We start from the raw sequence: 22,618 nt of genomic DNA, 5'->3' as shown, positions 1-22,618 counted from the left end.
CGAGTGACACAACACAGCTCCAGGGCGCAAAAAACAAACAGGGAAACAAATGAAGGACGTAAGATAAAGAACAATCAGGTGAGAGCAAGCTAGACACTGCGTTATAAACACAAGGGTCCGAGACTGTGAAATGGGGGGCCAGGCCGGGCGCCGTGGGGGTGGTAAGGGCAGGGAGGAGGTAGCCAGGCCGGCCTGAGCCAACGATAAACAACAGGAAGGTGGAAGGTGGCGTGAACTTCCCAGGAAGCTCGGACACCCTTGGGCAGGGAAAGAGGCCAAGCTGCCTCTTCTGCCTGTGAAATGCTCTGGCCTGTCGCATAGAGGAGAGAAATGTGAGTGATGCAGAGCTGCCCCAGGCAACACTGGCCCCAGCTCCCCTGCAATTCTGAGTCCAAACAAATAGAGGCCCTGAAATCGCTGGTGGCCCAAAGCATGCTCATCAGATATGTGATTAGGGTCAAATGGTGCTCACTGACCTCCCAGGGCGCATGGGAGGGCCCACAGCCGAAAGCAAAGCACCGAATTCAGGCCCTTCACCTTCAACCTCGCTGATGGTGGTGGGGTTTTTTTGGGATGCAGGGGCCTCCTTCTTGCCTCCCAGCCTTGGGATGCTGTTCCTTGGGCCTGTACCCCAGTCCCCCGAGTCTGTTTCTCTGGGGGTTGGGAGCCCCTCCCCTCTGCAGCACCAAGGCCTGGTCTCCGCTGTGCTCCTGTGCCCACCGCCCCATGCCCAGGCATGACTGCACCTGAGGGATGCGGGCTGCTACTCTCATGGCCTGGCCCAGCCCCGCCTCTGCTGACAGGTGGGCATCACCAGGACCTACCAGGCTTGTTTTCGCATAGCCTGGCAGAGCAAAGGGCCAGGAAATGAGCTGGGACATGGCTTCCTTCTCTGGGGCCAGCTGGGGTAAGGGACAAAAGTAACTTCCTTCCTTGCCATCTTCTTCTCAACCAGCTCCTGGATCTGTGACTTACCCCAGCTGATATGCGCCCGGGGCCCAAGATGACAGCAGGAGGGAGAAATTCCTGCCCAAAGGGGCCTAGAGGCAGCCCTGGGAGGGTCAGGAGGGGCAAGGGCAGGACCATAGCCCTGAGCTCTCCCAGGACCAACTGAGGAGCCGGTCAAGAAGGATGGAGGCCAGCAGGCAGGCAGTGGGATGGGGGGATGCGGCGGGGCTGGGCCTGGTGTGGGGGTCCTGACCAGGGAGCTGGTGAGAGGCTGGGGTGGGGGTGGGGGGGAGACTGCTGCATGAGGACCTGGCGGGGGGCGTGAGAGGGACACTGGGCCGCCAGCCCCCACTGCCACCTGCTCCACCGGTCTGGCCAAATGTGGCCCGAGGCCAGGTCCTCCAGCTCCTGGAATGACGCCCCTCTGCACTGCTCATCAGCAGGAATAACGGTGCTGCGGCTAATACCCGCCAGGGGACTGCAGGGCCGCCACCCTCTGAGCGCACTTCCCCTGCCATCTCTTCTTACACCGCCCCCCCAATACCCCGTGTTATTATCCTCACCTTTCAGGCGAGGCGTCAGTGAAAGGGCCAAGTTACCCAGCCAGGGTCCCAGTCAGGCCAAGGTGGGACTGCAGAGCCCGGCTGCTAACTGGATGGAACCCCGCCCACCCCTCATGGGCCGCCGACCCTGGGGCTGGCCACTCCCAGGCCCCTCTTTCATTTCTGCGCCCATCGCCCAGGTGCAGCCCTGAGAGCTCCGGCCCTGCCTCTGCTGAAATCCCCACACCTGGGGCACAGCCGTCTTCACGGCTCTATAGCACTTCTGCTCGCATCTGACTTGTAAAAGCCCATTTTTTTTTTTTTTCCGTTTAGAATATTTATTATCCTCCAGTTTAACCGTTTTGACTTCAAAGCTCAACCAATGTGTTTGTACAACTGTGTTTTTCTCGGCGGTATGGACAAGATACTTGTCAAGTCCTGTTTGATTTCAGAACAGGAGTGAAAAGAGAAACAGCAATCTTTAGGAAGGGAAACTGCATCACTGTTACAAAAGTATCTATTCACAGTTAAACATTTTTCTGCAAGTATAGAGCCTTATTCCTTCGTTCATAAACAAACCCTGGGAAGAGTATGGCAGAAACCCTTCCAGATACTTTCCCACATATGTATTTTTTTCTTTTTAAAACACTTATGGTAAACTATATATAACATACAATTTATCATTCTACCCTTTTAAGTGTACAGTTCTGCTGCATTAAGCACGTTCACATTGTCGTGCAAATGCCAGTTTTTACAGGCTTGACTTCTCACAAGATTATAAGCTGTACTCCCACACCCGGTCTCTCGGCTGTACCACGGCCCTCCGTGCAAGGCCCTTTGTGCACGGCTGCTGGCATGTGTGGGCAGAGGGAAGGTGTCGGCCTCCTCCCAACACCCCCCTGCGGATGGTGTGGGCTGGGAGGTGCAGCGTGAGGCCTGGCCCCTTGAAAGAGGAAGCAAAGACACTCTACTAAATGTGGTGGGCAGCAAACAGGTCCTAAGGGCAGGGCTGGCTTCAGGCCATATCACAAAGGAATTCTAGGAATGAACGTGTGGAGGTTTGCAGAGTGGTCTGCATCCTGTTTACCTCTCACAACTATGCTGAGTACACGCTGTTGGACTCAGTCAGGTTGCAATGAAGAAACAGACTCAGGGAAGGTCAGCAACCTGAGGCCACACAGGCAGGAAATGGCAAAGCCGGAATCAGGTGGGGTCTTCCCACGCCTTTGTCATTTCCAGCTCAGTTGCAGGAGGAAGAGTGAACTGTGACAATAGGCCGGATATGGCACAAAAGCCAGCAGTGAGCTTCATGTTCTATCTCCCATGGTGGGAGCACAGCTAACCCACAGAACTCGCGCCAGGGAATGTCATTAGGATGTGTCACTCAGGACGTGTCACCCAAGACATGTGTCCAGCTGAGCGGAAGGCTGCGGGGAGGAGTCCATCACCATTGACTAGGCCCCACTATGTTAAGCCCTACACTAAAATCCCTACAATCAGCTGCCATATCTCCCTGTTGCACAGAGAGGCTAAGGGGCTTGCCTGAAGTCACACAGCTGCACTGCTGGAGCCATGGCCTCCCTACCGGAGGTTCAATCTCATACGCGTCTCGCTAAAGCTGCTGTAGCCCAAGCACTGGCTTTAACTAAAACACCTTAAATACGCTTGGGGGAGGGCCGGGTTGGGGCAGGCCAGGGGTGGAGGCGCTGGGGCAGAGCTGCAGTCCGACAAAGGTGCGGGGGCTTCTGGGGTAGAGGTCTGCGCAGGGGCCCGGCCAGATGCTCCCGTGGGGGCGGAGGGGAAGGAGGAACCCCAAGCACTGGGGGCACGTCAACCCTCAGCACCGCATCCTGCTTCACGGCCCTCGGCCTCCCGGCTCGGCCACACCCCCGCGGGCCCAACCCCCACCGCTGCACCCTGGGCGCGCAGCCCCCAGGCCTGCCCTGGGCTCCCCGGGTCCCGGCTGCCGCCCCCGCTCTTCAGCCCCCACTCGGCTCCCAGCCCCTCGCGGCTCCCCATCTCGGCCTCCCCAGCTCCCCAACCCGCCCCTGCACCCCTGGCGGCGCCGCCGGAGCCTCCCCGGGCGCCGTCAGCGCCCCGCGGCACCCCAGGTCCCCACAGTGCTCACCTGCCACTCGGCCGCCCGGCGCCCTCTAGCCGCTGCAGCCGACCCCGCCCACTTCCCGTCCGGCCGCCACGGGCGCCGCGCAGGCGCAGCCGGGCCCAGGCGGGCGGGGCCGGCCTCTGCTGCCCCCTGGCGGCCCGCTGCGCGCGCCGGCGGGCCCACCCGCAGGGCAAGCGCACCTGCGGCCTGTATCCCGGCCATTGCGGCAGGTCTCTACCTGTGGTGGCTGTGTAGATGGGGCGGTGCCCAGAAGTTAGGCAACTTGCGCAGTCAACAGACGGTTAGCAGCAGAACAGGGATGCGAGCCCACACTGCCCAGGGCCCACGACACTTTTAGGGACGGTTAGCTTCCAATGGCCACAAACTCACACACATTTAATATCTACAGGTCTGGAGATCAGAAGCCCGTAAGGTCTCAATGGGCTAGTTCAAGAGTCATCAGGGTGCCTTCCTTTCTGGGGGCTCTAGGGGAGAACGTTCTCCCTCCTTTTTCAGCTTCTAACTGCCCTACCCCTTGGCTCATGGCCCCTCCCACCTTCAAACCCAGGACCGAAAAGACCCTTGTGATAACCTTGGGCCACCCAGATGACCCCAGGATAATCTGTTTTAAAGTCAGATGAGCAACCTTAATCCCACCTGCAGCCCCGATTCCCCTCCACCACGTCATCTAACAGCACAGTTCCAGGGACAAGGTCCTGGACATCTTTGGGGGTCATTTTTCTGCCACCTTAGAAGCCCAGGGGAAAAAAAATTTTTTTTGGCTGCACCACGTGGCTTGTGAGATCTTAGTTCCCCAATGAGGGATCAAACCCATGCCCCCTGCAGTGGAGACACAGAGTCCTAACCACTGGACCGCTAGGGAATTCCCAGAAAATGTTTTAATGCCAGAAAAGATAAATGAACTTTTAGGTCAAAGAAAATGTCTTAGTATATAATATTAATATATTCATCTTTATATCAATGCAGTTGTAAAGCATAATTTAAACTTTTTATGGAGGAAGAGCTCTCAGAAGCCCCACTGGGGCCCTGCCCACCTGACCTCCAGGCCCACACATGGTTTTTGTCCATCCCAGGAACTAAGGTTTACTAACAGGAGGGTCTGGAGAACAAGCAGTTGGCAGATTTGAAAGGACACTGTCTGGGGAAGGGGTGGGTGTGGAAGGCAGGGGGTGCCTGGGCAGAGGAAGCAGGGTGGAGCAGGTGCTGCTCATCCCATTCTCCTCCTCACACCTTCCTAGATCCTGTAACCTGTCCATCACCATGGTGACCCCACTAAGGCCCGCGGCTACTTCTTAGGACCTGTGACCTTGAACATGTTCCTTAGCTGCCCTGTGCCCAGTTTCTTTAACAGAAAAACAGGGACGATAGCAACCAACCTATCTCCTAGGGCTGTTGTGTGACCCTGCCTCAGTGTTTCTCAGTGTGCCCAGGACCACTTGCATCAGAATGAGTAAAGGGTGAAGTCTGAGAACCACAGTGTGGGTGAGGCAGTCGTGAGACAGGACTCCATATTGCAAAGCCCATGAACGCTGACATACCCATGGGCTTCCTCAGCGGGGCCCACACTAGACTCCTCAGAGCACTGATTCCATTCAAGGCTGGTGCTGGGAGATGATGGGGAAGCGAGACACCGCCGCTTGGCCAAGAGCTTGCCTCCTACTGGTGGGTGCTGGGCCAAGGACAGGCTGGTGCCCTGTGGCTTCTGTCAATCCCTCCCCGCTACATTCCATCCCGCCTCAGCTCCCGGCTCCGCTCCTGCTCTTGGGAAAGGAGCCTCCCCATGTCACCCAGCCCACCCGGCCCCTGCGTTCCAGCCTCTAGGGTGAATCTACAACTGAGGTAGTGGTCCGTGTGTGGGCAGCACGGTTCTGACTGCCCCTTGCACAGGCTATGAGAGGCGTTTCATGGAGCCTCTTCTTGCGGTGGAGCCTGGGCAGGGGGTGAAATCCCAAAGTGTGGAGGCCTGACATTGAGTGCCCCTCGGGTAGAGCAGGCTTGGGAAGGGGGCAGATGGCAGGCAGCCCGCAGGGCGGTGTGGCTTGTGGGGTACTTTCTCCACCTGGCACGTGGGCGATTCCCTCATGTAAACTGCTGCCTGCCTCTGAGAGGACGGGTGTTTTAGAACTGAAATGGGAATGGGCCCTAAGGGTGCAGGCCCCATGCTCAGACCCGCTCCCAGACACCAAGTGGGGAGCGGGGGTCTGGCCCGGGGCAGTGGGTGGGAGTGAGGGCCAACATCCAGGGAGGCTTCTCCCAGCCGCCTCCTTCCACCTAGGACAGCTGGTGGTGGGCAGCTGGTGGCTTCCTGCCTTCCAGGCGCCTGGGCTACCCCCGAGGCATGCACACAGTTACTGTGCCATGTCTCACATGCGCTAGAACGTGACAGGAGCCTCGGACTGGGTCTGCTCCCCGTTCCGTGTGTGGTGGCCTCCCTGCAGGACGCGGGCAGAGCGGGCACTAAAGTGGGCGTGTGCAGGACGAGGGAGAGGCGAGCGGACGGGGCCGGAGGGCCAATGGGGGACAGGCACAACCCTCTGACAGCAGGCAAGGTCCCACGAGCTGCTCGTTCTGGAGAAGACAATGTGTTTAATGATTTTTGTGACCCAGAGGACGCCATGCAGAGCCTGGGCAGGGCCGTCACACGAAGTAGGCAGCCAGGGCCGACATCTTGTCCTTGGGTCTCCTGGTGCCTGGCTTCCCCGCTGGCCTCCGGCCCCGGCCCCGGCCCCGGCCCTGCCTCCTCCCAGGCCCTCGGTGCATGGGGTGGCAGGAGGCTGCGTGCTTCAGCTCCACCAGCTCCTGGAAGACAGGGTCGCAGAAGACGCAGCCCGTGTGCTGCGTGCCATCGCCCGGCAGTGGGGACCTGGCTTTGTTGAAGTCGACGTCCAGCAGGGCGGCCTCGCAGGTGCCGCAGGTGTCGGCAGACACACGCACGCGGTAGGCATTCTCGAAGCAGTGTGCCACCACATTGCACCTGTTGCAGGCCACCCGCCACTTGGGGCCTGAGGTGGGGTCGAGCACCAGCACACCGCTCTCGCACTCCACGCACTGGCCAATGCCCAGCATGCTCAGCGAGTGCTGGCAGGTGGGGTGTGTGCACTCGTTGCAGCCTGTGCCTGGGGGAGTGCAGGGGGTACCATTATGCACACCCACCTGCCCGCCCACCTACCCTTGGGACCTCCACCCCAACCCTCATCCCAGCACACTGCGCTCCTCTCGCCCCGTGCATGCCGGCCCTGGGCTCTTCTTCTCTGAGACCTCCTTGACCTTTGACGTCCCCCCCACTCTGAGGTTTCCAGACAGCTTCCGGACGGCCTCCAGCCAAGTCCACCCCGCCTTTACTTTGCTCTCTGTGGCCCAGGTGGGGCCATCTGCTGTCCTGTAAACTGCTGGAGGGCAGGGATGGGTCTCCCTGAGAAAGGTGGTGACTGAGGGCTCACCCCTTGCCGGGGGCGGCTCCCTCCCACTGCATCCTCTCACTCCCCCCAGCCCAGGAGCATGCCCACTGCCCAGATCACAAGTGATCTGACTATGGTCAACCATCCAATTGCGACTAGGCAGAGAGCGGCAGACTGGCCGGCTGGGCCCTGAGCAGTGCCCGAGCACACCTGGGTCCTTGGGGCCCTGTGCAGGGAGCTCAGGAATGGTAGGCGTGGGGTCCCCTCAGAGTCCAGCATGGCATGAGCAGGGCTGGTGCTGAGGAGGGACCACAGGTGCCCGGGAGACAGGTGAGCTGGCTAGGGAGGGAACAGCTCACCTTTCTTCATGTCTCGGAAGGGTGGGTGGTTGGAGCAATATGGGCACAGCGGGTAGCTCTTGCCCCGCGAGCCTGATGACCACAGAACCAGCTCGAAGTCATCCAGCGGGCACCGGAGCTCCTTGTAGAGCTTGATGGTGCCGTTCTGGGGGAGGGTGTAGGTCTCATCACAGTGGGAGCAGTGCAGGCGGCTTGGCTTGGCCTGTGGCAAAGTCGGGGGGTTGGTCACAGGTTTGCTGGGGCTGCCGACTCTCCTGCCCACCCTCATTCTCCCTGAGACATAGGATACGTAACATGTAAAACATAATGTGTAACACCTATAACACATAACACATAGCGCATGATGCTAATGCATAACATGTGTAGGTAGCACATAGTATGGAATATCACCAGGACCTCAGGCAAGGATCCCTGGTCACTGAATCTCAGAACACTTGCTCCACACGTACACAAAGGCAGTGCTAAAATCCCTGCACGTACATTAGTATCCGTGACAGCAAGGAACATGTTGTCAAGAGAACATGGACAGTGCGTGTTTCAGTGGCCTAATGGCTTACGTGCTGCTGGGGTCTGGGGGCAGCGGTGGGGGTTTGTTGGCAAAGCTGCCCAGGCCCCCCCGCCCCGTCACTCCGTGTAAAGGCAGCTGGAGCAAGACCCACGGGGTGGCAAGACTGCCCATCTGTGCACACCTGCCCCGTGCGCCCCGGCCCCTCCCCCCTACCTGTATGTACTTCATGAACCGGTGGCACTTCCCACAGCGGGAAAGGGGCTTGCCGGTGGCCGCCAGGGGCGAGAAGGACACCTCCATCAGCTCATCCATGCCTGAAAGTGAGCAGGGTGGGACTCACACCCCGACCCCAGGGTGCCCACCTCTACGACATCCGGTATACTGGGCAGGCTTGAAGGAGCTACTGCACGTGGCCAAGAGTCTGAGGGTAAATACGGTCACCCCTGAGGGTGGGGGTCTTTGCGTCAGTAACTGAACGGCAAGCGGCAGCCCTGTTTGTCACACGAGCCGCGTGTGCTGCATGTGCTGTCACTACACTCGCTCTGTAATCCCGACAATGGCCTGGAGCCCAGAGCCTTGATCTGGGAGCTGGTATCGCTGCCGGAGGCGGCAGCCCTGACCAGGGTCCTCTGGCCCAGGAGCAGGGAAGAGGCGGGCCTCACCCGCGATGGAGTCCACGAAGTAGTGGAACTTCCTCTTGAAGACGTCCAGGGTGTGGCCCAGGACCTGGCGGTAGTCGGCTTTACCCTGGGCGATCAGGTTCAGCTGCTTCTCCACTGCACTGCGAATGGTGGGGAGCACCAGCTCCACATCTGCGGAGCAGGGGACGCACTGTGAGCCCTCGTGCCACGGGGCCAGGGCTGCCCCCACCTGTGATCTCCCCCGGCACCCCGTGTGGAGTGGCCAGGACACCCCGCCTCCAGGACAGTGTCACAGGACGAAGCTGCTTGGGTGGGGTCTGTACTCCATCTCCCATGGGCCCCTCAGGACTCCTCAGGACAGACAGACGGCACCGCAGCAAGGACCCCAGGGCCCAGTCTGCAGGGAAGAGCCCACGTCCCCCCTTTTGGACCCTACACACACCCACGTGTCCACCAGCCCTGCTACGGCAGGTCCTGGGCATGGCCAGAGCGGCCTCCTTGCGGTGGGAGCTGTGGGCTCACTGCAGGGCCGGGTCTGTGAGGGGAGGCGCCCGGCAGCTGGACTCACCAATCTTGTAGTAGCCGTGCACCAGTACAATACCAAGGTTGGTGGGCTTGAGCCGGCGCCCACTCTCCACAACCACGTAGTTACGCTGGCAGATGTTGTTGATGTGTACGGGGATGCTGGCATCCGTCCCTGAGACACAGCAGGGCCCTGTCAGACTTGGCTCCCCCTTCACCCCCGCCTGCCTCGTGGCCCCCGGTTCTCAGCCCTGCCCCTGGGCACCACACCACAGGCCTTTTCTGGGCTGTCCTGTGAACCCAGCGTCGATGTTCCCAGCTCAGAGAGACTAAGGAACTCCGCCAAAGTCACAGAGCTCGGTCGCCTGCTCCCCACATTTGGAAATGTGCCCTCCTTGGCCTCTCCCTGTCTTGACCCTGTGGCACCCACACCTTTCCAGAACCAAGGCCCCAGCCCCCCAAATGCAGAGGAGCCTCCCTGACAAATTGTCCCTCCAAAACCTGCCCGGGTTTGCCCACTTGCTGGCTCCCGGTCCCTCGTGATCAGCCCCCAGGGCAGGCTCCCAGCTGCGGGGTGCACCTGCCCCAAAGACATCAAGGTCATCTGGCACTGCCAGATGCTGCCTTTACTGCTCCCCGAGGTCCATGGCTGGCAGGATGAGGTGGGCCAGGCTCTGAGCCCCATGCAGCTCTGCAGTGCTGCACCGCACACTCCCGCGGCACCTCCTGCACTCAGCACAGCCCCGGGGCCCCTGGTCAACAGGGCCGCCCTTGACTGCTGTCGGGGGGTCCGTGACACTGTCTAGTGTGCGGCCACGAGAAGCCACGGACGTCCCGTCAACGAGAAGGGACAGAGGGTGCTGGGTGAGCGGCGCCCACACCCGCAGCAGGCTGAGGACCACCAGGACCCACTGCAGGCACCCAGGCCCCTAGAAGCAGCAGCCCAGCTCTCCTGGTAAGGCCACCGCTGTCACCAGGACCCCGGGCACAGGTAAGAGGCTCCCTGGCAAGGCACCCGCAGGACTGTTAGTGATGGAACAGAGTCCAGATACTGTGGCCTGGTTGTCCACAGTCCTCCAGAGCCTGTCAACTGTGAGGGGCCCGGTGAGCTGGGGCAGCCCATCAGGGAACAGGCAGCGCCCGTCGGAGCAAGCACCACCTGGGGAGGCAGCACCGGCACAAGGCCATCCCCCGGGGTGTGAGGCCTCAGGTCACAGCCCCTGGGCCTGGGGACTGGGAGAGACCCTCACCCGTGAGACATGTGCATCAGCGACCCCAGTTTTGAGCTCACAAGCTCCCTGGTGGGGCACGTCCACTCCCCGCGCAGGGAAGCAGTGCCGTGGGAACTTGGCTTTCCTGTCGCCTTGTGGATTTGTCTGAGTTTTGTGTCCTCCCTGTGGGTGAGTCACTGGCAACCTGGGCCAACACTCAGCTCTGGGGGTGGTAGTTAGTGCCTGTAAGGGTGTGTGTTGGCCTTTACAGGCAAGGCCAGGTCCTGAGGTGGAGGCCTCGGCAAGGGCCTGCCCGCGGCCACCCTGCAGGCTCAGCTGGCCACACTGGGCCCCAGCCCTGGGATGGGAGCCCTGGGCCCGGACCCACCGATGCCGTGTTTCTCCATGAGCGTGATGAGCTCAGCCTCCGTCAGGTAGTCAGGGGGGCTCGTCTGCTTCTCCAGCATCTTGACCTCAGCCACGGCGAAGGTGTCGCCCCTCTGGCAGGTGGGCAGGCTCTCCTCCAGGGGCACACTCTGCCAAGGCATGATCTCCGTGAAACCTGTGGAGACCAGGCACTGACACTCAGGGCCGGTGGCCATGTCCGCGGAGGTGGGAGAGGCGCCCGCCTGGTTCCACCTACCTGGGGAGATGACGGTCTTGCCTGTGCAGGTGAAGCGCTCAGGCCCGATCCGGAAGGAGATGGTGCTCTGCAGGTACTTGCAGTCATGGCTGACCGTAGCAATGAAGTGCCTGGTGATGTACTCGTACAGCCGCCAGGCCTCGCCGCCTGCAAATGGCACGGCTGCTCAGTGCCGGGCTCTGGCTCCAAGCAGCCCCGGCACTTGTGCTCCAGCAGCAGGGCCTGGGCGCCAGGGCTGGCCTGCTCTAAGCCCTCGAAGGGGGAGGGGACAACAGGAAGGACCGCAAGTGTCTCCAGGCCTCGGTGGCTCTTTCAGGCCCTGCTTCTGGGTGGGACTGTGCTTCAAGGCACACTACCCCATAAGTGACCTGCCACCATCGCTTCAGACTGGGGCTGTGCACAGGGGCTCCTGTCTCCCTCTCCTGCCTTCTCCCAGCACGCAGGCCACCAGCAGGGCCTCGAGGGTGGGAAGTAAGGGCGCCCCATGGTTGAGCCTGTCACCCTGCCCCGGTCTCATCCCACTCCATCTGTGGTCTCCTACCTGGCCTGCTCCAGCGCCTGCCTGCACATCACACACCTGCCGCCACCACTTCACTCCTGTCCCGTCCATGGCGACAGAGCACAACCTTCAGGTGGCCCCTTCACTGCAGCCGGGGCCGGTGGGGGCCCACAATGCTGATGGGGCCTGACCCCGTCCAAAGGTGCCATGTAGCCAAAGCTCCTCACCTGGCCCTCCTGGGAAGCTTGAAATGCACGCGTGTGCGTGCATGTGTGTGTTCATGTGTGCGCAAACTTCTGGGGGGAGCCCCCATACCTAATTCAGCTTCCGTGGCAGACTTCATGGGGGTGATGGGGGGATGGTCGCCAGCGTCGTGGCCTTTCCGTGGGCGGTTGATACCTTCCGCTAACAGACGCTTCACCTGAGGGGAAAGCCCAGAGCAAGGCATGAGCCTAGCAAGGCTGCCAACCCACACGGGAGGAGCGGCTGCCCATCCTGGCCTGGCCCGTGGGGTCCTGGCCTCACCGTGTCGGCCCAGTAGGGGTGGTTGGCCTGTTGCCGCAGAGGCCCCTTCAGGTCGAAGCTCTCGGGGTAGTGGGTGGTCTCGGTGCGCGGGTAGCTGATGTAGCCCTGCGTGTAGAGCCGCTCTGCGGTCTGCATGGCGTGCTGTGGGCCCATCCCTGCCGGACATGCAGGCTCAGCAGCCTGGACGCCGGGACAGCAGGCACCCCCGGGCCAGGTGCCCAGGCTCCTGGGAGGTGGGGGCCACACGGCCCGATCCAAGGCCAAGCTCCCCCACCAGGGCAGGGACACCACGGGTCACCCTCGAGACGCTGGTAGCCGTACTGCTGAACGTGGCCTTCAGAGCGCCTGTGTCCTACTCGGCCTGGGGTCACACCCATGCCCTATGGTCCACACGCGCCCTCCGTCCTGAGCCCCCGGGTGCGTCCGCGCTCACAGCGCTGCAGGGCACTGATGGGGTTCGTGCTCCTGCTCCTCCCCAACCTGCAGAAGCTGGCCTCAGCGAGCGGTCACTCCATGTCATCGCTGCCTCTCGAGCATCCTGGAGGTGCTGCCCTGAGAGGATGGTGCCCACGGTTTCCTGAGGCTGCAGAGGGGCCACCAATGCCTGGAGGCTGCCAGCTCCAGACCAACCTTCTAGCACAACCTCCTCGCTATGGTAGAAACGAGGCTCAGGGCCACGTCACAGCTGTCACACCTGTCAAGTGCCCCGCCCACACCTGGCCTCTCCCTGCACCAGGGACGCCACTGCAGCTGTCCCCCTCAGGTAGCAGCCATCGTCACAATCGCTATTGTCAAGACACCATGTGCCTGCCCCAAGAAGTCTCCTGGGGGCTTTGAGGCAACGTCCACACTCACCCAGGGAAGAGCTGGCTACACGCAGCATCTCCACGGTGTTCAGGGCCAGCGGCCTCTGCTTGGCCTTCTCCTTCCTGCTCGTGGCCTCCACCTGGGGGACAGAATAGATTCACACATGGGTGCAGGGAGACGCCATGACAGGCTCAGGACATGTGGCCAAGGGTCTAGACTCTTTTACCCTCCCAGCTTCTCCAGTTCTCTTCATAGAGGACTCAGGACTTGAATGAACATTTGTTCAGGCCCAGGAAGGGAAAATGAAAGAAAATTTTGTTCCAGGGAAAACAGACAACCTGGAGAAAAGGGGAAGAGTCAGGAGAAGGGGCTGCATATTTGAAACCCAACAGGAGCCAGCGTCTGCCAGGCTGCGGGGCTGGCGGAGCGCCCAGGGGGCCGTGGGGTGAGGGCTCGTCACAGGGGCAGCTGCTTACCCCTCACTACGCCCACTAGTGTTGCTACACCTGCCAATTTATCAGGAGAAGCTGGAAATTGGGATTTTTTATGTGAAATCTCCTAACTTCTGAAAGTGGGTAACCACTTTGGAACTTGGTAAATACCACGCACTTTAAGGAAAACGGTGGTCAGTAATCACCGTCAGCCTCTGGGCTGAGCTGCTGTCAGAAGAGATGATCGCTTTGTCTGTGGCAAAAACAATCCAAACCTCTCAAATGCCACCCCTCGCCCCTGCCAACCTCACGTGGACCTGGCCAGGGCTGTGCCCCCTGAATTCCGGACAGATGTGGGGCTAACACTGAGGCCAAGTGGTGTCTGTGCAGCAGGGGCAGCTTGGATCACCGGCGCGGGGAGGGGGCACTCAGACGGGGTGGCCATTGTGGGTAGAAGCACGGGGCAGCTTTAGGGGAAGCTCTGGAGCCTGAGTCAACTGCCCTGGGCAAGGGGACGCCCAGGAAGGTTCAGGAAGGACAAGAGAAGGCGGCTGAAGGAGGCCAGGCAAGCCTCAGTGACCACAGGGGCCGTCACGACTGCAAGGCATAAGCTGCCACAGCCACAGACATGCCCCCACCCATGCGGCCAGCCAGTTGCCAGGTGGCATCAACCTCTTCCTAACAGCCACGCAGCCCATGCTTTCCAATTTGTGAAAACCTGAGTAAGAAGCGTAGCACATCAAGGCCACGAAAGCTGATGACCCAGAGATGCCCGTGCTGGCTGTGGGACCTGGGCGGATTCTTGATGTGCGTAGGGGCCTCTAGTTGTTAGCCTGAGGTGTCACAGAAAAGGGACATATGGGTGGAATCCTCCCAAAGGAGGTAATGCCCACAGGGCACATGGAGGGCTCAGAGCAGTGGTGCACGGCAGCTACGGCCTGGGCAGGAGTTTCTTAGGGGGAGCGTGTCGTGAGTAACCATTCTTCTGTCTAAAAAGTGTCTGTGTTCCAGAAAGGCAGAGAAAGATATAAGCCTAGGTCAGCAGAGTCTTCTGAGGCTCCCCCCAAGGCAGATGGGACTGATGTGGGTGGAGCAGCCCACCTGGGCCTCCTTCTCCAGCTTGGTCATGTTCAGGAACATCTGTGCGATCTCCCGATCGAACACACGCACTCGGTCCCAGTCCAAAAGGAGGGATCGGTCCTTATCGGCATCCACCTGCAGGAGGGGAACAGGAGAGCCGGGAGAGAAAGCATCCAGGTGAGCCAGCGCCAGCAGGGAGAATTGGGGCAGAGCGAGCTGGTCCTCGCCTGGGCCCTGCCGCTAAAGTCTCTCGGCTGTACCTGTTCAGGTGCACAGCCGCAGGTGTGCAGGTTGAGGCCCAGCCCCTCCCCAAGTGGAGGCTGCTCTGACACAAAGCCTCCTTGCTGAGATCAGCCAGACGGCCTCAGGAGGGGAGCCTCAAGCCGAGGCTGAGGTGTCCTTAGGGAGCATCGGAGCCCCCACCTCTCATCCCCTAAGCCCCGCTGGCACTAGATGTGGCCCCACCTAGGAGACCCCAGCCCTGTGTTGACTGAAGCAGCTCTGTATTATGCTCTAAATCTTAGAAAAACCTTCCTTTTTACTTGGAGCAGGGGTTCCAAGACTTCTTAGAAGCTCAAAAGTCAGCAGCCTGTGGCCCTCAGTCCAGTCCTTGGACCTGACCACCCCAACCGTGGGCCTGGCGGGTGACCTCACCCTGAGCTGCCAGAGCATCCAGGCCTGGCCTTGTCCTGCGGCCTCCACGAAGGCTGGGGGCCCTTCCCTGGGCACCTGCAACCACTTCCTGGTGGGACAGCCACCCACAGCTGTGCCCTTGGCCTGGGGACTATGACAATGATGATGGAGGCTCTCAGAATCCATATCCAAACCCGGAAAGACCCAGCATGAACAGGAAAAGGAAGTGAACCTTGGCCTGCAGCACCCAGTAGGTCTCCGGTTTGAAGGACTGGATTTTATCATGTCTCTCCACACAGAAGCCCAGCGTGGGGGTCTGGCATGGCCCGAAGGAGATGAGCGAGCTGTCTAGGTTGCCGTATTTCCCCTGGAAGTATTTAGTCTGAAACCTATAAAGGGGGTTGGGGGGAGAGGAGGACATTTTGGTCACACATTCACTCAAATACCATCATTAGCTGCCCGTGGGAGTGGGGCAGGAGGCTGCCTGGTCGGTGTGGGAGGAGGCCAAGGCAACAGCTCCCTGCTCAAAAGATGGAAAGGGAAGAGCAGAGGCTCTGTCCACCCTGGCCGGAAGCCCTATTTTATTCCGTACCCCTCCACCCCCTCAAGACCTGCCCACCCTGCTTGTCGAGAAGGGACCTCTGTGGTCTGCGTCAGCTAAAGAGACAGTTTTCTTGGGGATTTAAAAATGCTGACAATCTCCTGTTGCCGACCAGGCCTGGGGGGAGGCCGGGAGCCAGGCGAGGCAGTGGCCTGGCCAGGGGGTGGGTGGCACCTGGTGAAGGCGCAGCCGATGCGCAGGTCCAGCTCCTGCCGCGCATCAACTGAGAGTGCCTCGTTGTGGTCGGGCTCACCCAGGCGGACCATGGCAGTGCAGATGTCTGTGTCCGTGATGGAGCTGAACCGGGCCCGGAACACTGTCTTCTCGCCACTGTGGGCCTGATTCATGACGGGCAGCACCGCGTCCAGGACCTGGGGAGGCGGCCGGCTGTAATGCCCACACCTCACCTCACCTGGGTGCCAGGCCCCCTCCACTGCCCTCTCCTCCCGGAGCCTCAGTCTCCACGGGCCCCCTGCCATGCGCTTCCTTTCCTTCTGTCCACCGCTGTGTTCAAACCCCCTTCCTACTGCTACCCTCTCTCTTCCTACAGTTGTTTCCACCCCCAAACCAGGAGGCGCTACTGCAGGGGACACAAGGGACCCTAGCCTCCAAGTCCACCCCGCTCCACCCACTTTCCCGCCTTCTAGAGGAGGGAGTGCTGGGAGGGCCGAGGGGATTTGGGAGACTTTCCAGGGACTGGAGGAAAGACAGAGAAGGGAAAAGAAGAAAACGCAGTGGATAGGAGTGGGGGCCGGTGCATCTCAGGGCTAGAGCAGGGTGGGGGACGTGGGGGGCCTGGAGCCCAGACTCACTAAGAGTTAGTGAAGGCCGTGCAGCGGGAGGGGAGTCGCCGCTGGAGCCTGGCCATGCAGCTTCCTTATGGGGAGGGAGTGGCTCCGTTTCTGAGGGGAGAAAGCCCGTGAGCTGCCAACATTCTCCACCCCAGACGCAAAGGTCCCTGGGGAGGAGCAGCCCTGCAGGGGAGGGGTCAGGAAAGGGGTGTCTGGGAACAGTTCCCTGAGGTGCCAGGTCCCAGGTGAGAGCTGGGGTGTTCCAGCCTGAGGGGCTCCTGTGGGAGGCAGGCCTGGGAGCTGCCACCTGCTTCCAGCCTGAGGGGGGGCGCCTGGGGGCTGGCAGAGACGGGAGGCGGGAGGGCACAGCTTGGGGGGCAGGGGGAGAAGGAGGAGGTAGGTGAAAGGGTGTCAAGCAGCACTGGCTGAAGGTCCCTGCATGGCTCTGGGAGGGTGCGATGCTCAGAACCCACCCTCTCCTCCAGGCAGTCCTCCATCTAGGAAATCCTGCCCCGTGGCTTCCTCACAATGTGCCCCTCAGGCAAAGGGACACTCCCTCCCCTGGGTAGAGCCCGTGCATCTTAAAATATCTACAGAATCAGCAGAATTTAAGCCTGTGCCGTGGTTCCCCTGGCAGCATCAGCCCCAGGAGTGGCATGACAGCGGCGGGAAGGCCGATGTATGGACCCCCAGCCCCCTCACCTCGAAGCAGATGTTCTCTCCCTCCTTGTCGCAGTCCAGCCACAGTACGATGTAATCACAGCCTTTGCCCTCCACCTGAGCATAGCACATGGGGAATCACATCTGCCTCGGCCCCCAGTGCCTGCCCATGGTGCCCCCGCCCGGCTGGCGGAGCAGAGCCCGGCCCCGATCACCCTGAGCCCTGGAGCCCAGGGCAGGGCCCAGGCTGAGCCAAGGAGCTGGCTACAGTCAGGCTGGCTTAGCCTCTCAGCAAAGAATTTAGTTCAGAACTGCTGTTTTTTGGACAAAAAAGTTATAAATGCCACGTGATCTTAACCTCCAAAACTGCATTTAAAAAAAAGCTAAAATGAAATAACTAAGTATTAACAGTAGTTGTCTTGGATAGTGAGATTATAATTAATTTTTCTTCTTTTTACTTACTTGTATTTTCTAATTTTCATCACACATATGCACTTGTTTTAAAATTAGGAAATCACCCCCACCAAACTATTTTAAAAGCAGGATGTTGCCCCGGGCGCCGGGGAGCCCAGGCTGACTGTGGGGGAGGAGTGGGCCTAAGGGCACCTCGGGGGGCGGGCTGGGGGTGCTCCCTCACACTCAGGACGCACCTGCAGGAACTTCACCATGTTCAGCTTGGGGTTGGCCTCCTTCTTCTCCGTTGGGGCTTGGCTGAACAGCTCGGCGGGGTCCACCTTGTCCCACTTGTTGTACTTTCCTACAAACACAGGCATTGGACGTCCAGATCACACTTCACGCTTCCTGGGACTTGGACCCCAGGAGGAGGGTGGGGAGGGGGAGGCTCGGAGAACCCTTTGCCCAGAGCAGGGCCTCCCTTCGCCTGAGCTGTGAGCCGGCAACACACTTGAGCCCCGTGTGGGAGCTGCTCCCGGATGTTCTCCATGGCTGGGGGCACCACTCCTGGTGGTCTCACTGCCACTCATGCGCTGTCTCCTCCTCCAGCTGGTTTCTGTACCCTCTCCCCACCCAGCACTTGGCCGGCCCCCGACAGGTGCTCAGCAGATCCTGGGGGGCCTCAGTGTCCTCAGGCCCCCCGTCCAGCGCATCCCCCACACTTCTCTACTTGGCGTTCGGGCCTCAAATGCCCAGCCTGTAGGCTTCCTTCTAGGCGTCGCTGGTCAGACACAGCCAAGTTCAAGCCCCAGCTCCCTGACTTCAGGGTCCGAATGCCCTGCCCCAAGGGGAGCAAGAACTGCCGAGGCTCTGCTGTGAGTGGCCCGCGCTCAGTGCTGCACCTCCCGCCCCACTGGGGCCTCAAACAGTCCTGGGAGGCGATGGCACTGATCTCAGACCCTTCACACACGAGAAGCAGAAATGCACGGAGGCCCAGCTCTGGTGGAGCGAGGGTCAGAGCCCAGGTCAGACCCACATCAACTGCGACCCTGCACCCAGCCCCACTGGGTCACTGATGCTGGTCTTCCAATCACCACTGATGGACTGCAGGACAAAGGTCATACTCGGAGGGGCAGCAGCCCTCTGTGGAATGCCTGCACGGGCCAGGCCCCTGCTCAGGTGGGGACCACTGCCTCCACTCTGCACAGGAAGGTGCAGGGCTCGCAGTGACCAAGGGGCACCACTGGGACAGGGACCCCAGGTCAGCTCTCCACAGTCTGCTGGCCTCAGGACTCATGGGTTCTGGACAAACCTCTCTGCCCGGAGCCTGCCCTGGGCTCCAACTGGACCCTGGGCAGCACAAGGCAGGGCTCCTCAGTGCAATGGAAGGTGGGCAGGGGGGCAGGGGCTCACCCAGGAAGTCCAGGGTCATCACATGACCACAGACAGACGTCATCTTGAAGCGGACCAGCTGGCCAGTGAAGGTCCCGGTGTACTCGTGCACTGAGCACGTCCCGTTCAGCCCTTTGCGTGAGGACATGCTCCCTGCAGGAGAAGCACAGCCATGCGGGGACCCGGGGTCCTGACGCTGCCTCTTGGAGGGCCGGGGTCCCCTCCCCACAGCGGTCAGTGACAACATTCCTCAGGCCGCAGCAGTCACCGGGTGCTGAGAGATCTAGCGGCTCTCAGGGGAAACACGCAGAGCTGGCTGTGTGTGTGGGGGCCGAGAGCGCCCCCTCTGGACGCTCAAGAGCAAACACTCTCGGGTCGTTCTCTGCATTTCTGTGTTCACTCCTGAATCTGATTTCTGCCCCTTTCAAACCCTACTCAGAGGTTCCCCAGAGACCCCCTAACTATCGAACTCCAGCGTGACCTCTCCACTCCCAACCAATGGCCCCTTCCCTGAACTTTCTTGGCCTCTGGGGACTGGGCACTTCCAGGGTCTCCCCTCCTCTTCAGATGACTTCTCAGCCTGCTGCCCTGGGGTCTCCTCTTCCTTCAGCCACTGGACTGAGGGGAGGTCAAGGTGGACACCTGCCATCTCTGGGTCCCCAGCACCCACTAATCACCCAGGGGCTGGGGTGAGGCAAGGGCAGGTGTTCTCTTTCCCAGTGCCCTGGGGTCTCAGGGGCACGGCTCAGCCTCGTGGCACCATCAAGTGGCGTGTGGGGCGTGGGTGCAGCTGCAGCAGGGCGTCCACAGGGCGGTGGTGCCGACACCCACGGCATGGCCTCAGCAGACTAGGCCGGGTGGGGTCCTTCCAGTGGACTCTTTCTGTGCAAGTCAGCAGGGCTCATTTCTGCTGCTCGTGACTGACCACCCTGCCCGGCACAGCACTCACCCAGTGGCCTGCCTGCCACGTGCTGCCAGCTGCGCCTGCACCTTGTGGGAGCCCCGGCTCACACTCAGCATGGCAGTAATCGTACCCCACAGGGACTAAGTGACTTAGTGACCGAGGGCTTCATCCACGCCTGCTGTCCTGAACAGACTTGACTCCAGCAGGCTGGGGTTGCTTAGGAAGAAGAAAGGATTGACCTGCAGAGCAGGAACGCCCATGCTCACAGATCAAAGCCGTTGAGAGCGCTGGGGCTGCCCTCCTACCTCGAGAAAGGATTCTGGCGATGGACTGGGCCAAGGACGGCTTCTCAGCCACCATGAGCACCGTCTTCATCTCGTCTCAGGCTGCCAGCACCCTGCTTCACTCCGCTCTCAGGGAAATGGCAGTGAAACAGCTCACACACTGCCCTAGGGCAGCATCATGCTGCTGCCATGCCAACTCCTAAGAGAAAAGACATGCAGAAAACAACGATGCTTCCAGTGGAACCTCTCACTTTAAAGAACAAAACAAACCTGAGGCAAGAAAAAGAAACTCAGGGAAACCTGAAGGCACCTGACAGACAACTGCCTAGGGCAACTGAACTGGATCGGGACCACAGCTTTGCTTGAAAAGATGAGGTGGCCCCATGACCCCAGACAGATTTTGTCCCCAAATCCACGCTAGGAAGCCCTGGGGGCCTTTGGGCCTGGCCCCCCCTCCCGTGGAGCCGTCGTTTACCCCCAGGGCTGAGACGGCATCTTCACCTTGGCTGAACATGAGGGTGCCCTGGGCACTTTACCCAATGCAGATGCCCAGGCTGGACACCCATGTCCTCCTGACTCCCGACTGGGCTGAGACCCACGGGCCAGGAGATCCAGCCCCCAGCAGAGCTCGAGAGACCCTTCGCAAAAGGCTCTGACCTACCTCCCCACTTGCCCTGCCCCACCTCTCACTTTGCAGGCCAGGGTCTGGCCGGTTAAATTGGACATTGTCGTCTAAAGAAAAAAAGACATCTGTTTGCCTGGAATGTTCCACGGATCCTGGGGAAGGCAGCTCTACTGTCAAAGGCCCAGCTCAGGCACTAACTCTTCTTTAAAGGATTCTCCCTCTTTTAGGGAAAGACAGGATGGATCCTTTTCTGTGAGCTGTTTATTCATATTTGTACCCATTTTTTCCAAGAGAGTTGCTGTCTTATTTTAGGAGTCGTTTAGATAATGAGGAAATTAGCTCTTTACGGTATGACCTGATGTCCACAACATTCCCCCAAGCAAAGTACAGCTAGAACAGGCCTGTATTTATGTCACCAGCAAGGGTTGCAGGTGGTGGGGCTGGGGGGCAGGCAGACCCGGACGTGGCTGGTGGAACTTGACCGGAGCGACTTGATGACATCTCTCAAAACTACGAGCATGTGGCCATAGCAGTCCCACATCCAGGGACGAGCTCAGGGATCCCACGTGATTTACAGAGCACCCACTGCACGCTCAGTGTGTCGCCCTGTGCCATGAGGGGCAGAGCAGAGCAGGGGTGGCACAGGGCAGGCATGAGCTGTGCAGTGTCCGGGGGCAGAGTTTCAAGGTGGCCCAGGGTCTCCCCTTCTCTCGCCCACAGAAGCCAGAGGCCAGAAGGGGAAACTGGCAGCAAAGGGAGTTTCCCATCCCTTCCAAAGTAGGAAGGACTTATCCTAAAACGTTCCCTTAGGTTTTCTCACTTCTGCATCACAAGAGCAGCCAGCAATTATGGTGTAATTGTCCTGCCAGTGCCCTCGGTGGCGGTGCTGTGCTGCCCCACGGCAGGAATCGTAGGGTCAGGAAGACCAGAGATCAAGCGGCAGGACTTACACATGCGCAGCCCTCATCCTGTCCAGCCTCTGTGAGCACCCTGGGCGGAGTGGCAGCCCTGCTTTGCTTCCCTACAGCACCGACCACTATACCTGAGAGCCTCTCCAGCTACGTATTTATTTTTTTGTCTCACAGTTCCTAGAACGTACGTAAACTCCAAGAGGACAGGCTGTTACTCTAATGACAAGTAACAGACGATGAGCAAATACTGACTGAATAAATAAAAGAGCAATTTTACCTGCAAAGTGAATAAGAAAAATACTTTCTTTAATGTCTAAAATTGAAAAACTGACTTTAAATCTGTAAGAGTATTGCAAACATTTCATCTACTCAATGTTCTTTTTTCTTTTCTTAAAAAAATTATTTATTTTTGGCTGCATTGGGTCTTCGTTGCTAAGTGCAGGCTTTCTCTAGTTGCAGTGAGCGGGGGCTACTCTTCGTTGCGGTGCGCGGGCTTCTCACTGCGGTGGCTTCTGTCATGGAGCATGGACTCTAGGCGCACAGGCTTCAGTAGTTGTGGCACGCAGGCTCAGTAGTTGTGGCTCGCGGGCTCTAGAGTGCAGGCTCAGTAGTTGTGGCGCTTGGGCTTAGTTGCTCCACGGCATGTGGGAACTTCCCTGACCAGGGCTTGAACCCGTGTCCCCTGCATTGGCAAGTGGATTCCTAACCACTGCGCCACCAGGGAAGCCCCTCAGTGTTCTTTTTTCCATGGTGTTTCTGGAAGTTTTACATCTTCACTACTCCCCTTCATACCTAAGGATCCTAAATACTCTTCCAGTAAATAATTAACATATTCTTCTGTAAAGATCCCTTTAGAGACATTTTGCCCTAGCATCTTCAAAGGGATTACCTCATTTATCCAGGACAAGGGATACAATTGGACAGTCACAGAAGTCATATCAGCATCAGTCCCAAGTTCAGAGCACCTGTCCACCTGTCACTGTGTAGTTGCTATTCCACAGTTGATATGTGGCCTGTCTCCAGCAGCTCTGGCTCTAAAGAAACAGGGCTTCTGGTTTAACAGTTTATACTCCACTACTGCATGAGTACTTTGTAACCTCCTGAGTACCACTGCTTTATTAGGGGGAAAAATCACTTTAAGGATATGGAATCATGGAATCCTGGAATCCTGGGGGAAGGAGTCTT

At 59.5% G+C, this 22,618-nt stretch overlaps 1 protein-coding gene across 1 annotated transcript; it reads right to left on the bottom strand.

Annotated features, from left to right (window-relative positions):
• Positions 1 to 6,178: 6,178 nt before the first annotated feature.
• Positions 6,179 to 19,988, bottom strand: TOP3B (DNA topoisomerase III beta; the record flags this gene model as incomplete). The annotated part of the gene is made up of 17 exons (XM_079717549.1): positions 6,179 to 6,731; positions 7,373 to 7,574; positions 8,094 to 8,194; positions 8,543 to 8,692; positions 9,090 to 9,218; positions 10,643 to 10,816; positions 10,898 to 11,044; positions 11,712 to 11,817; positions 11,922 to 12,076; positions 12,777 to 12,867; positions 14,261 to 14,374; positions 15,105 to 15,261; positions 15,648 to 15,844; positions 16,967 to 17,041; positions 17,575 to 17,681; positions 18,731 to 18,862; positions 19,919 to 19,988. The coding sequence occupies 17 exons, from the start codon at positions 19,986 to 19,988 to the stop codon at positions 6,253 to 6,255; spliced, it is 2,586 nt and encodes an 861-aa protein (XP_079573675.1). The 3' UTR covers positions 6,179 to 6,252.
• Positions 19,989 to 22,618: the final 2,630 nt, after the last annotated feature.

The sequence above is a fragment of the Hyperoodon ampullatus genome, assembly GCF_949752795.1.
Source record: "Hyperoodon ampullatus genome assembly, chromosome: 13".
Lineage (NCBI taxonomy): Eukaryota > Metazoa > Chordata > Mammalia > Artiodactyla > Ziphiidae > Hyperoodon > Hyperoodon ampullatus.
This window is presented reverse-complemented; position numbering and strand designations above follow the sequence as displayed.